The sequence below is a fragment of the Pelodiscus sinensis genome, chromosome 7 (genome assembly GCF_049634645.1).
Source record: "Pelodiscus sinensis isolate JC-2024 chromosome 7, ASM4963464v1, whole genome shotgun sequence".
In the NCBI taxonomy this organism is placed as follows: domain Eukaryota; kingdom Metazoa; phylum Chordata; order Testudines; family Trionychidae; genus Pelodiscus; species Pelodiscus sinensis.
In genome coordinates this window covers 76,156,923-76,170,690 of record NC_134717.1, presented here as the reverse complement: position 1 = coordinate 76,170,690, position 13,768 = coordinate 76,156,923, and the positions used below count along the sequence as shown (strand labels likewise).

The 13,768-nt window shown below is 43.5% G+C and overlaps 1 protein-coding gene across 11 annotated transcripts in view; it reads right to left on the bottom strand.

Moving 5' to 3' along the window:
* PLEKHM3 (pleckstrin homology domain containing M3) overlaps window positions 1-13,768 on the bottom strand; it is a 148,865-nt gene that overhangs the window by 32,270 nt on the left and 102,827 nt on the right. The window contains exon 9 of one of the 11 annotated variants that reach the window (XM_075934376.1): window positions 7-1,103. The exons of 9 other annotated variants lie outside the window; for them this stretch is intronic. In XM_075934376.1, the coding sequence (XP_075790491.1) occupies window positions 1,097-1,103 (7 nt within the window). In that variant the 3' untranslated portion in view covers window positions 7-1,096. Of the gene's footprint in view, window positions 1-6; window positions 1,104-1,908 lie in introns of those variants that run through there. One more of the 11 variants, XM_075934373.1, reaches the window with a different exon arrangement.

Genomic DNA, 13,768 nt, shown 5'->3' with positions numbered 1-13,768 from the left:
CTGCAAACACCAATTCGTTTTGTTAATGAAAGAGACATGTCAACAGCTGATTTTAGCAGGAGATGCTTGCTGGGACAGTTCTGCAGCTTAGGTGTTTTTGCACAGCGAAGTCTTGCAGATTCTTTCTGCTTCACATCCCTAAAACTTGACTTTTCCTATCCATCCACACAGCTAAAACCCTTGTTAAGTTCTCAGAGTCTCATGTCTGGGGCTGTCCCTAGGTGGTGCAGGGCTTGAGGCAACTCCTCCAGTGCCCCAGGTGCAGGGCCCAGAGCAACCCTCCCCCTGCTTCAGGCACCACACCATTCCACCCCTCCCCCAAGCCCTGCCCTTGCTCCATGCCCCTTCCTCTGAGCAATGTGAGCGGGAGATTAGCTGGGAGCCTGGCGTGGGGCGCAGCAGGGGAGAGGCCCCCCCGCACACCTTTCTGGGGCCAGGATGCTCTGTTTTCTGCTGCTGAAGGGCAGGGGGCGGCGGGGTGGAGCAGAACAGGTCGCTCCAGCTTTCACTACCATGGCGAGTAGGGGGTGACCCCTGCTGTCGCCCCGGGCCAGGCCCCTGGTATTCCCACCAGTCCCATCCATAGGGTGGGAAGGTGGATGTCACGGGGCCCCTCCAAGTGTGGCCAGTAAGGGGCGTGCTCACCAGGCAACCGCTTAACCCTTTGCACCCCTAACATAAGCTACTTGTCTTCATTTTCAATGCCCTTCCTGTCCTCTCATTCAGTAAGGAAAGGTCGATTCCAGCTTTTGATTGGATCTTGTTAAATTGTCCAGCAAGCACTGTCGTGCATTCTCCCATGCTGCCCTGCACCCTTGGGAGGAGCTCCCCATGAACATCTGCTTCTCCTTCAATTCCCTCTTCACAACTCTTCTTTGCTGCGTGCCTCCACTAAACGGGGCAGTGGTCAAGCCGTGGTGTGCTGAGTGCCCAGCTCGTCATGCTGACCAATGTGGTTTCATTGCTTCCTGGCACTCTCCCCTGTCTGTATCCACTTGTCTCTTGTCTTAGGCTTAGATTGCAAGCTCTTTGGGGCAGGGACTGTCTGTTCTGTGTGCATCCAGCAAAGAGGGATCCTGGCCCATGACTAGAGCACCTAGATGCTACAATAATACAAATAAATAATAATGAATAATGGTAAAAGGAGGCAAAAGGCACTACATGGGCATGCACAGAGGACAAGCTCCCCAGATTCTGTAAAACATGAATGCAGCTCTATTGAAATCAATGTGTCCATGTGTAGCTGGCGAGTATCTACTCCAGGATTTCTCTGTGAACAGTAATTACAACCATGATGAGTGTTTATCTTTTTAAGTGTCGATGTCAAGGCTCAGTAGGGAACAGGAATATTTATCTTTTATAGCGAGATTGTGTTCTCCCTTTGCTATTTTATAAAAGGCAAGTTTTCTGCTTTAGTTTGCATAGCCTGTGTTATGCAGGAGTTCCGACTACAGGACTGTAATGGTAACTCCATTAGAACATTTTAAAAAAATGTGATTGATAATTTAGAGGACACCCAGCAGTCTAGCAAACTGAGCAGTTTGTTATTTCACCACTCAGGGTGTGTCTAAACTACACCCCTCTGTCAGCAGAAGGATGTAAATTGGACATTTTGAAAGTGCAAATGAAGCAGGGATTTAAATATCCCGGGCTTCATTCACATAATCGCATCGTGGCGCTGTTTCAAACAAGCGCCATTTTGAAACTGAAACCGCAGTTTAGACGCGTTTTTTTTTTTGACAACGGGGCACTTTTTCAAGAGATCCTGTACGCCTCAAAAAACGAGGAGTACAGGATTTTTTAAAAAAGCACCCCATTGTCAAAAAAAACACATCTAACCTGCGGTTTCAGTTTTGAAATGGAGCTTGTTTGAAACAGCGCCACAACACGATTATGCAAATGAAGCCCAGGATATTTAAATCCCTGCTTCATTTGCACTTTCGAAACATCTAATTTACATCCCTCTGCCAACAGAGGGGTGTAGTTTAGACGTAGCCTCAGAGACAATGATATCAGTGTACTAGTACTGGATTAGGTACTGCTGTGGAGCATGTTAATAAGGGTCATGCAACATTACCATAATTATGGAGAATTAAGCAATTTTAAATTCTCATTTTTTCAGTGCTGTAGGGACAGACATGTCACAGGTTTGGTAGCTGCAGCTTTGCAACCAAACAAGCAAAGGGATAGAGATACGTAATCTTAGATGAAATACGTGTATGAAATAAAGCCAAGAGGAGCAGATGAGTCTTTAAAGCAACTCCCTTTTCAAATGTAAAGGCATGGTCAGTTCTCATGACTTCATCATAAATCTTGTGATATGTGAGGTTTTCTTTCATTCCCAGCTGCTGGAGTCAGGTGATTGTGTGAGAGCAACAGGTTTCATTTGAATAGGAGCAAGTTTCTGACCTCCAGGGTTGCGGAGAAAAGATTGAAAATGGGAAGCAAGTGATGCCTTAATGGCTGAGAACCAGGAGGCAAATACCTCACCCTCATAATTTATTTAAAAGATGTCTCAAGATTTTAAAGTCCACTGACTGGTTCTCAGAGTCCAACTCATGATTTCTAAATAATGGGAGTGGCACTAGGGATGTAAGCGAGTAGTCGAGTACTTGACTCCCCAATAAGTCTAAGCTTATCAAGTAGTCCAGTCGAGTACTCAACTATTCACTTCCCTCTCCCCTTGCTGCCTCTGTATCAGTGGCAGCAGGGGGCAGGAGCAGGAGCAGGAGCTGGTGCTGGGGGGAGCCGGCTTAAAAGCCAGTTTCCCCAGCACCATCTCCGCAGTACCACCTTCTCCCCCCACACTGATGCCTCTATCAGAGGCAACACCATGGGGAGGAAGGCAGGGGAGGCTGCTGCGAAGCAGCTTCTACCTATGGCAGACCAAGGCTCGCATGGGCAGAGGCAGCTCCGGCAGCAGCCCCTGTTGGAGCAGCTTCTGCCTGCAGCTAGCCTGGGCTGCTGTGAGCTGGGACTGCTCAGTCCGGATTGTGCCCGGTCCATGAACTACCCCCGCTGCGGCTCTGCAGTTTTAATGTAGTAAGAGTTGGGCTGCCTGCACACCTGGCTCTTAGTACATTTAAACTGCAGAGCCGCAGCAGAGGCAGCTCCTGGACCGGCGCAAGCCAGGACTGAGAGCCTTCACTTATGAACTAATTGATATTCTGTACTGACTATCGACAATTTGTATCGACTACACCATTAGCCAATTACCAGCCTCTTACCATCCATAGGTGGCACCAATGGAGGAAATGCAGGCATAACTAGCCATTTCTTCATGCACGTGTGCTGCATGTACTCAGCTCCTGAAGGCACTTTAAATGGCAGGTATAAGCTTTGTCCAACACTCCTCTGCCCCACGGCTGGGAGAAGGACCAAAGGAAACATTGCTGACGTCAATGCAGCTATGACAATGTACACCAGCTGAAGGCAGACCCCATACTCCCACTAAAGATGATGTTACCTTGCCTCAAGATTTGGCTTTCTGGGAGAATCACAACCCATATCCAACTTAAGCCTCATGTGCCATTGATTCAACGGGAATTCTCACATGCGTCAAGTTAAGCATGTGCTTCTGCGTGCAGACATGCATGTATTACACACCTGCACAGATTCAAGCGAACGAGAGAGAACTGCCATGCCCTTTCAAACCTCATCATTCCAAACTGACGCTATGGTGAGTTTATCAAGTAATTCTCCCTGGTTAGTCAGTGATTTACAATTCTCTATAAGTTGCTAGAGGTTAATGATTGGTGAGGAGTGTAATTTGGTGTTCAGTGCCACTCCCTTCCCTCTCTTGACAATTCTCCCCAGTACTCGGGGAAGTGACAAAACTTATCAGGCACTGTGGAAATGGATGCCTGAAGGGTGATAGAGGAGGTAACCGCACCTGCTCTTGCTTTCCAAAGGTCATTTGTGGGGGAAAAAATAAGGATTAAAGATTTCAGAATTAATACAAATGTATTTATCAAATACTTGGTAAGTAGGCAAGAAGCTCAGGCAGGGATTGCTCGTGAAATTAGCAAACCACTCTCATTTCTCCCAGACACAGTGGAAAGAATTTTCCTATTACAGCTGGGACCTCCATGGTCCAAGTCTCAAATAAGGGAATTTGCCAGACCAGGTGAGGTCCCAGGCACCTTCCAGCTCTGCTATTGGCCCTATCCAATCCTCACTGCCCTCAGCCAGCTGTGCTGCCAGTCTTGGCTGGATCCCTCAGCCCAGGGACTCCCACCTGTGGGGCTTCCCGCACCGCCTCAGCCCCTGCCGCAGGGCTCCCACACACACACTGCGGTGCTTCCCGCATAACACTGACATAACACTGAACTCAAAAGATCTCTAGTTCGTGCAGTCAAACATGGCTGCCCGCTGCTGCTCCAGCTCTATGCAGGAGGTGGGAGGCTAGAGAATGCGTCTGTTTGTCTCCAGTGCATATTCCAATTTTAGCACTGCCACAAGAGTAACTGCACTGAAAGCAAGTGACTTCACTAGGGCAAAACAACCAAGAGATCAGAATCAGGTCCACTGTACCTTAGAACACAAAAGATGATTTTCAGCAATTTTTCAGCATCCTAGAGTACCAAGCCATATACACAAATGAAATCAACCTGCCAACAGTTACCAGTATCAACTGACTGTTCACATCTCAGTTCACTAGGAAATATCTTCCATGGATGACAGAAAACGAGATCCCTTGTAGGAATATTTCCAACACAGCACTTCTTTCTACATACAGAAATCTCATTTAACAGAGTCCACCAAAAACATGAATGGCTGCTGGGCTTAAATCTCCCAGCCTAGTGATTCCTCTTGACAATCTGTTTGAGAGACCATCTCCGCGCATGCAGAATGTGGACAACATATGGGCATGGATTTCTCAACAGCTACAAATTGATGTTTAACTATTAGAACGCTTTTCTACTTTCTCCAAGTTGCCATGAGGCAGAGATCAATACTAGGAATCATTGTTAAGTGCTTGTGGGTTGCTGCCAATAATTGGTTAACGTGACCTCAGATTGCAGGTGCTCCTGATTACATTTGGTCCAGAGCACACTACTAAACATGACAGCCTATATTCCAAAAGATTCACAGTGCTCTGAAACATCAGCACTGCTTTACACACCATGCACTGACTCCATAGCAATTTTGTACTCATTGCTTATTGTTACAGGCAATTGAGGATTGAGGAGCTGTCTAGCAGAAGAAATCTTTGCAGCCATATTTATTTTGTTTCTTTCTAGCTGTAATACTACAAATATATGCATTTCCTGTGCTGTAGGAGCCTTCACATGTTAATATTGAAGAAAATACAACACCCAATAAAATGGTTCAGCCACCTACATAAGCAAGGGACCCCACAGCTTGAACACCATTTCATAACTGATGGAGACAGCAGCTCACTTGAACTGAACTCTAAAAGTCAAACCTAACATATAAATGTCATAAGTGACTGACTGCGACATTCCACAAATTAACATGGTTTCTGTAAAGGGAAATCACGTCTTACTAATCTATTAGAGTTCTTTGAAGGGGTCAACAAACACGCGGACAAGGGAAATCCAGTAGATATAGTGTACATAGATTTCCAGAAAGCCTTTGACAAAGTCCCTCACCAAAGGCTCTTAGGTAAATTAAGTTGTCATGGGATAAGAGGGAAGATCCTTTCATAGATTGAAAACTGATTAAAAGACAGGAAACAAAGGGTAGGAATAAATGGTACATTTTCAGATTGGAGAGGGGTAACTAGTGGTGTTCCCCAAGGGTCAGTCCTCGGACCAATCCTATTCAACTTATTCATAAATGATCTGGAGAAAGGGGTAAACAGGGAGGTGGCAAAGTTTGCAGATGATATTAAACTGTTCAAGATAGTTAAGACCAAAGCAGACTGTGAAGAACTTCAAAAAGCTCTCACAAAACTAAGTGATTGGGCAACAACATGGCAAATAAAATTTATTGTGGATAAATGTAAAGTAATGCACACTGGAAAAACCCCCCAACTATACATACAATATGATGGGGGCTAATTTAGCTACAACTAATCAGGAAAGAGATCTTGGAGTCATCATGGATAGTTCTCTGAAGACATCCACACAGTGTGCAGTGGCAGTCAAAAAAGCAAACAGGATGTTAGGAATAATTAAAAAAGGAATAGAGAATAAGACCGAGAATATCTTATTGCTTATATATAAATCCATGGTACGCCCACATCTTGAATACTGTGTACAGATGTGGTCTCCTCATCTCAAAAAAAGATATATTGGCATTGGAAAAGGTTCAGAAAAGGGCAACAAAAATGATTAGGGGTTTGGAACAGGTCCCATAAGAAGAGAGATTAAAAAGACTGGGACTTTTCAGCTTAGAAAAGAGGAGACTACAGTGGTATATGAGTGAGATAAAAATCATGACTGGTATGGAAAAAATGAATAAGGAAAAGTTATTTACTTATTCCCACAATATAAGAACTAGGGGTCACCAAATGAAATTAACAGGTATCAGGTTTAAAACAAATAAAAGAAAGTTCTTCTTCACACAGCGCATGGTCAATCCCTGGAACTCCTTGCCTGAGGCGGTTATGAAGGCTAGGACTAGAACAGGGTTTAAAAGAGAACTAGATAAATTCATGGAGGTTAAGTCCATTAATGGCTATTAGCCAGTATGGGTAGGAATGGTGTCCCTGGCCTCTGTTTGTTAGAGGGTGGAGATGGATGGCAGGAGAGAGATGGCTTGATCATTACCTGTTCGATTCACTCCCTCTGAGGCACCTGGCGTTGGCCACTGCCGGCAGACAGGATTCTGGGCTGCATGGACCTTTGGTCTGACCCAGTCTGGCCATTCTTATGTTCTTATGTACAACTTGCATCCTGGCTTCAACACTGCCTACATTTGTATTAATGAAAAAAAGTCCCTCTTTTCTCTCCTTGCCACCCCCAATCTCACCAGCCAATCAATATGCCTGGAATCTGGATCTATTGCAGCTGTATTTTGTAACAACAGGCAGCACCTGTGTTTGAAGGCATTTCTCATCCACAACTGAAACAGCACCCCCTTTTCAAACCATCCTCAATTTATATACATCATTTGAGCTCCTTTCCTCAGATCATTCTGCAACACCTTGGACAAATACAACAGGCATTGTTGGGATCCACAAAAAGCAAAAGACAGGTGAGACATTTGTTGTTTGAAGGAGATAGACTAGAAGAATAAAGCCAGGGATTCCATGCAAACAATTGTGGGTAAGCACATGGAATAAGAGACTCAGAGTATGTGTGAGTTTGGGGGACTTGGGCTCAATGTTTATATCCCTATCCCTGCTCTCTCTCATCCTTTGAGCAGTCAGCCTTGGAGAATTGCATCACTGTTTCCCCTCCTCACTGACAAGTGCAGGAGACTTCATAGGCTGCACTGCTCTGTAGGCATCCACCGACCTCAAGCTGGCTCTGACCAAGTGTTAGGTCCACTCACACAAGACTGATCGCAAGAATCTGGGCCTGTATCAGGGACTTGCAAAAATATTGGTCAGTTCTATAAAAGCTCAGCAGTTCCTTGCTAATGATGGTAATATATTACAGGAAGTGGAACACAAAGCTTTTATCCTTCTTTATACAGAAGGAATCTTCTTACACTATTTCATAACATTAGCACCATAACATCCCACTATTATATACCATCACTTGGTGCATCAAAACTTTCTCATATTTGCTGAAATGGCCAGAGACATGAAAGAACCGAATTCAAGGTAACAAGTCTCCTTTCATTCCTAACGTAATGTTTGCTTTATGTATTGGTATTGATGCCATCCTTTCAGTCAAGTTACTAATAGTGGTGATCGTATTTTGATCCACCTTGTAACAGATGGGTGCTTGAGTTTCGACTCCATGCTATGGCTGTTGGTAAATGGAATCACCATCATTTGGTGGGGGCATCAGATGGTATGGCATGAAACAGTCAAAATCACCTCAATTTTCTGACCATGCCTAACATTTGAATTAGCAGAATCTACAACATAAACATCAAACACAGCTTGGTGAACCTTGCTGAATCTCTTTCAAACCTTCTTATTCATTTGAAAGAGATCATCCATCAGCCTAAGGCAGTTCAATTACTTCACAATTTCCCTGGTGTTCCTACTCTTCCTAATTCAGGTTTCCAAAAATCTTTGCTAGGCTAGAAGTGACTTTTGTGGCATAAGCATAGACTTGCTCCATACCCACAACAGAGGTCAGATTTTCAACTCCCAACATGCCAAGCAAGCTCTTTTTAAAGTCTCTTCACTGGCTCAGGTGCTTGGATGGGACAGAGCACTTTTGAAACTTTGACCTACAGTGTCTTTGGGGGAGATTTTCATGAGCACAAATGGCAGCTTCACACCTAACGCCCAGTGAGCCCATCTGACCCTCTGGGTTATGAACATGGGTGGGTAGCTCATGGTCCTGTGGACATACTGCTTGAACAGACCCAGTTCAAGTACCTCTACACAAACTGGAATCACATCTCCCAACTCAAACGTAAACAAACCCATAGCTTCAACTCTCCTTTTCAAACCTGACAGGACTGCTCTGTTTCTACAGGTGTTTTTCAAGATCCTCACCTGTTCTACTGTTTTCGTCTTCCATTTCTTCTATAGTGCTTCTATCTCCATAGAGACAATATGTTTTGCAACCGACAAAACACCATTTGCAATAGTTTGCCGTATTTAGTCATGTCTTCCATAACCTTATTGAGATGCTGTTTCTGATTCCTGACTTCTTTCATGGTTAAAGGCTGTAAGTCCCAGCATCTTTTGTGAGAGTTCTGTATACTATTGACAATAAGTTGATGAGTCTGTAGTTATTCAGGCCTTTCATGTTTCCTTTGTTATGTATGATGTCACAATGTTCCACATTAATAATGGTACCTTCCTATTCTTCAAACATCTTTTGAAGAGCTGGTGAATGTAGCATATTGTTTTTATACTGGCTCTCAACCTTTTAAGAGGCATCTAAAATAACTTCATCTCCTTTTGGTGCTTTATCTCCTTTCATGCTCTTTTATGGCCAATTCAGTGTCTGTTGATACTTCAGGGTATTTTATGAGTTAGGCATATTTTGCTCTGGAGTGCTGGTTTGCATTGGCACATAGTAACACAGGGAATTAGCATGTTTTCTGTTACAAAGTATAATGGAGAAGAGCAAAATCCCCAAACCAAAAGTCAGATGCTTGTATTGGTACTATTATTATTTATTATTACATACTGCCCCCTCCAGGTCCTGTCACATTAAAAGAACAGTAAGATTTCTATACCAATCATTCTTAAATTAGGAAATACCAAAATGAAGGTTGTCTGTGCACTCTTAATTCAGCACCTTTGGGCATATGCAGCCATTAACCACATGATCACATATTTTTCCTCCTTAGGATCCTGCTCATTCAACATAACGAACATGAAAATATAGCTGCCGGAAATAGTTTTCAAGTTTCTTTCATGAATGTCTCATTTTCAATAGAGTTCTGGTTAAAACTATCCCAGATCCTGCACAGGCAGTAGTTCTTACTACTGTTTATTTTTTAGATTACAAAAGTGTTTAGATCAGCATTTCTCAAACTGAGAGTTCTGACCCAAAAAGAGGCCTCAAGACTATTGTGAGGGTGGGTCGCAAGGGGATATGGTATTGCCACCCATACTTCAGTGTTGCTGCTGGTGAAGGCATTGTCTTCAGAGCTGAATGACTGAAAAGTGATGGCTACAGGCTGGGCACTCCACTTTGAAGGCAGATCCTCTGCCAGCAACAGCACAGAAGTAAGGGGGGGGCATTGTATGGTATTACTGTACTCCTCAGTTTGGATAGTGCAAGCACCACACAGTCTGCAGGGGCTATGCTTGTTGGCCAGCGGCTGCTCCCCAGGGCTGGGACACTTAATGTCCTCTGTGATCATTCTGGGGTATAATAGTCCCCATGCTTACTGCCCCCCTCGTGGTCATTTGTGAGTATAAATGACCCTCTTATCACACCCCTCCCTTTCCATCTGATGAGAAACAATCACATTGTAGGCATATCCCACTATCCTGGCACAATCAAACCCTGACCTAGCTTTAAGTTATGATAAAAGGAAGCTGCAAATCAAATTTGGTGGTCCTACCTCTTACCATTTAGGAGGAGTTCTTGAACAAACAGACTCACAGGAAGACAGTAGGGATGCAAAATCCTGTTTAATCAGTTAACTAATTAAACATTATGCTTAAATGGGGGTGGCTGGGTTGGAGCAACCCCCTGCCCACGGTGGGTGAGGGACTGCTCCAGCTCCCGCTCCCGCTGGTTAATTGTAACTCGTAAGGGTGATGCTTACCTGTTAACCATTCACATCCCTAGCGGACAGACACACAAACGGTCTCAAATATATAGTAGATAACTGTGTTCTCTGAGGTTAAAGAACAGACCAGACAACTACTCAGACTGTCTCATGTGAGGCAGGCGTTATCCCAGTTTCATAGTTGCAGAAACTGAAGGAAAGAGTGAAGGTTAGGCATACAATGTGTGCCCAGTGTATTGACTGAAGAGTTTACTCTGACAGCAAACCCAAAGCACATGTGCATATTGGCCAGTTCCAACATCTATGGACTATGTGAATAAACCAAATTAAACACAGCCTGATTCTGCTACTCTTACATTGGTGTAAGTGTTGTGGCAGCACCTAGGAAATAGAGCCCAATTGTGCGAGGTGCCATGCAAATGCACAACACAGAGACAGTCCCTACCCCAAAGAGTTTACAGACTAATTACGGTATAAGACAAAAGAAAAAGAGTGGAAATAACAAACACGAGCGCTCCCTTTCATTTCCATAGGAGCACTGTGAGACAAGGTCATACTCAGCATTAGAATGGCAAAACTGGGGTCCATGCGAGAGTCATTTATTTGTACAAGGGGTGCTGGGTTAGCTTCAAATGTATGTTACACGCAATATATTACAGTTTAAAATGAGCATTTTGGAGCCAAAGAAGACGACAAATGTGGGCTGATTCTGTCTTGCCCGAACAAGGGACAATCCATATGACTGCACCAGAATTACTCCTGATTTACACCTTCACTCCTGACTGCAGCACTCAGCTATACTCAGCTAGCAATGTGAAGCCACTCAACACAGGTGAAAACTACTTTGCAAGGTGCCGCGCTACACACACAATCATGTCTGCTGCATGCCTGGGCATAGCCAGCTAAAATCAACATTCACTTCAGACTCTCCTAGGAAGGTGTGCTCAAGAGCAAGGAAAGCACTTTGTTTTAACAAGCTGATGTTTCTAATGACAGTTGGGTTGATCTACCGAATTGATGGTATTAACATACAGTATAACAACAAACTCAAGAAAAGTAGGTAATGAAAAGAAAATCTGCAGCCCTGAGAACTATTTCTTCTGTTAAGCCTGTCCTTAACTCCCCCTTGGTGATGTCTACACTGAATGCCAATGGGATTTCCGGGTATTTTGTGTCACATTCATCTATGTGTATTTCCAGATTTGGACTCAACAGGGAGCATTAAGGGTTATGTGGCAGCCTTAGCTCGATTCTGTAGGGTTAAAACGAAGGAGGAGAGGCATGTGACACATTTGAGGCCATTCCTCCTGCACAAGAAATCTGAAAAGTAACATTAAAAATGTATTTACAAGAATTAAAAACACTGAGTCAGTCCCACAACTGGTGTAGGCTGGCATAGAGCCATTGTAGTCAAAGCCAGAAGACAAAGAGAAAGCACACCATCTTTAGTATGCATACAATATAATCCCATAATTTTTAAGGGCAACCTCATGATGTGTGAGCCCTGAGGGCTGGCGGTACTTGGAGGTAGGGAAGATTTAAAGAGAGCGGAGTTGCTATGATGATGGAATTTCCCCAACTGCAAAATGGGGCTGGAGATAAAGACCTCCTTTGTAAAGCACTTATGATTTATGGCTGAAAGATGCATTGTCTGAGCTAGGAGTTATTACTAATTATTATTATTATTATTATTATTATTATTTGGTTGGAGAGGGGCTCTTTTCTGGGAAGTGGGGAGAGGTTAGATTGGGATCCTGGCCTGAGGAGTGTCTCTGCACTAGGGGAAGGAATGTGTGCAATCTCTGCTGGGAGGTAGAAAGATAAGTGGATTTGGGCTTGGAAGTAAGAGTGATCAGGGACGCAGGTGCAGAAGCAGAAGCAGCTCCAAGGCAAAGGGCAGGAGCTATGCAGCAGTAGGCAGCAGAAGTGCCAGCATTTGATAGCCTCTTGGCCAAACTAGTCAAGATCACCTGTCAGAGACTCCAAGATCAACCAGTAGATCCCGATCTACTGGCTGGTGACCACTGCCTCAGGGTATTGCACGTCTAGCAGGGCCCATAATAGTTCATCTTCAATAGCTATCTGCATGGAGCTGCCCATGGTGCTGCTGCTCTCTCTGCCAGCTGGCCCTGGGTCTGCTCCTCTTCAAGGCTTCAGAGTCCCGACTGCTGCTCTGCTCCCCGGGTCTTTTATTGGCATTCCCGGCCCCTGACTGGCCATTTCCTCTGTAGCCACTCTAGCCTGCCTGGAGGGCTTTTCTTTGGCTTTTCTGGGGTGTAGTGTGGCAGGACCACAGGGCCTCCAGTAGGCAGCTTTGGGACCTGGTCAACCTCGTGATGGTCATCCAGGATAAAACATAATGGAAGTCAACAAGAAAGGGATGGGAAATAATACATTGATGGATGTGTTTCTTGTAATGCCAAGGGATTTTTCTGGAAGTGCTCTATGCTATGTATTTTAGTGTCTGTATCCAGCCTAGATCTTTGACATTCCCAGAAAGCCTCAAATTCATTCTTCTCCAATAGCAGTGCAGCAATAACACAATACACCTGTAATTTTGCAAAGAATTAAACACACATATACACATGTATAACTTTATTGACTATGAGTATAAGCCTGCTGACTTCATTAAGTCTTTGTATACAGTTAGGAATATGCATAAGTCTTCGCAGGAATGTGGCATAAGCTTCATAGAATCATAGGACTGGAAGGGACCTTGAGAGATCATCAAGTCCAGTCCCTTGCTTATAATGGCTTCTATGCAGGTGATACAATAAAGCCTATTTTATAGCACTGCTATTTAAAACCTAAGTTTTTATATTTTTACCTTAAACTTTTAAAACTGAACTGACATTGGAAGCACATTAACTTTGCAAAGTTAGAAGAAATTAATCTTAATAACAGTATTCATAATACAACTACGCTCAACAGCTCCATAATATAGATACAAAGTCCTCTAACAAGTGAGTGATTTAACCTACTGAATGCAATGAGACTACTCACAGCAGTAAAATCATTCATGTAAGTGTTGGAAAGATCAGAACCTTATTCATTGAGTAGCATTATATCTAAGACATAATATTTATCTAAGTAGAAAGAGAGAAAAACATTATAAAGGCTAATCCTACTCACAGTGCATAGTGACTTATTTTGGGTGAAGTTCTAATAAAACTACTTATGGAGAACAGTACAACTCAACTTAAGGGTGGCAGACTGTGATATAAATTAACCATTTCATTCAATTTGACTCAATTACGTTTTCCAAGGTAACTCATGAGGTTTAGAGCCCTGACATTTTAAAAAGTTGTAGGTAATAATACAAATAGGCATAGTTATTATAGAAAAATTTAAATCTACAAGGATGTTATATTTTCATTTCTGCTTTATTTTACTTTATTTCAAGGTTAAGAGAAATAAACTTTCTGCTGCGTAGCGGAAAAAGCAGTAGCAGATTATATCAAGGTATAGTGTCCGGGTA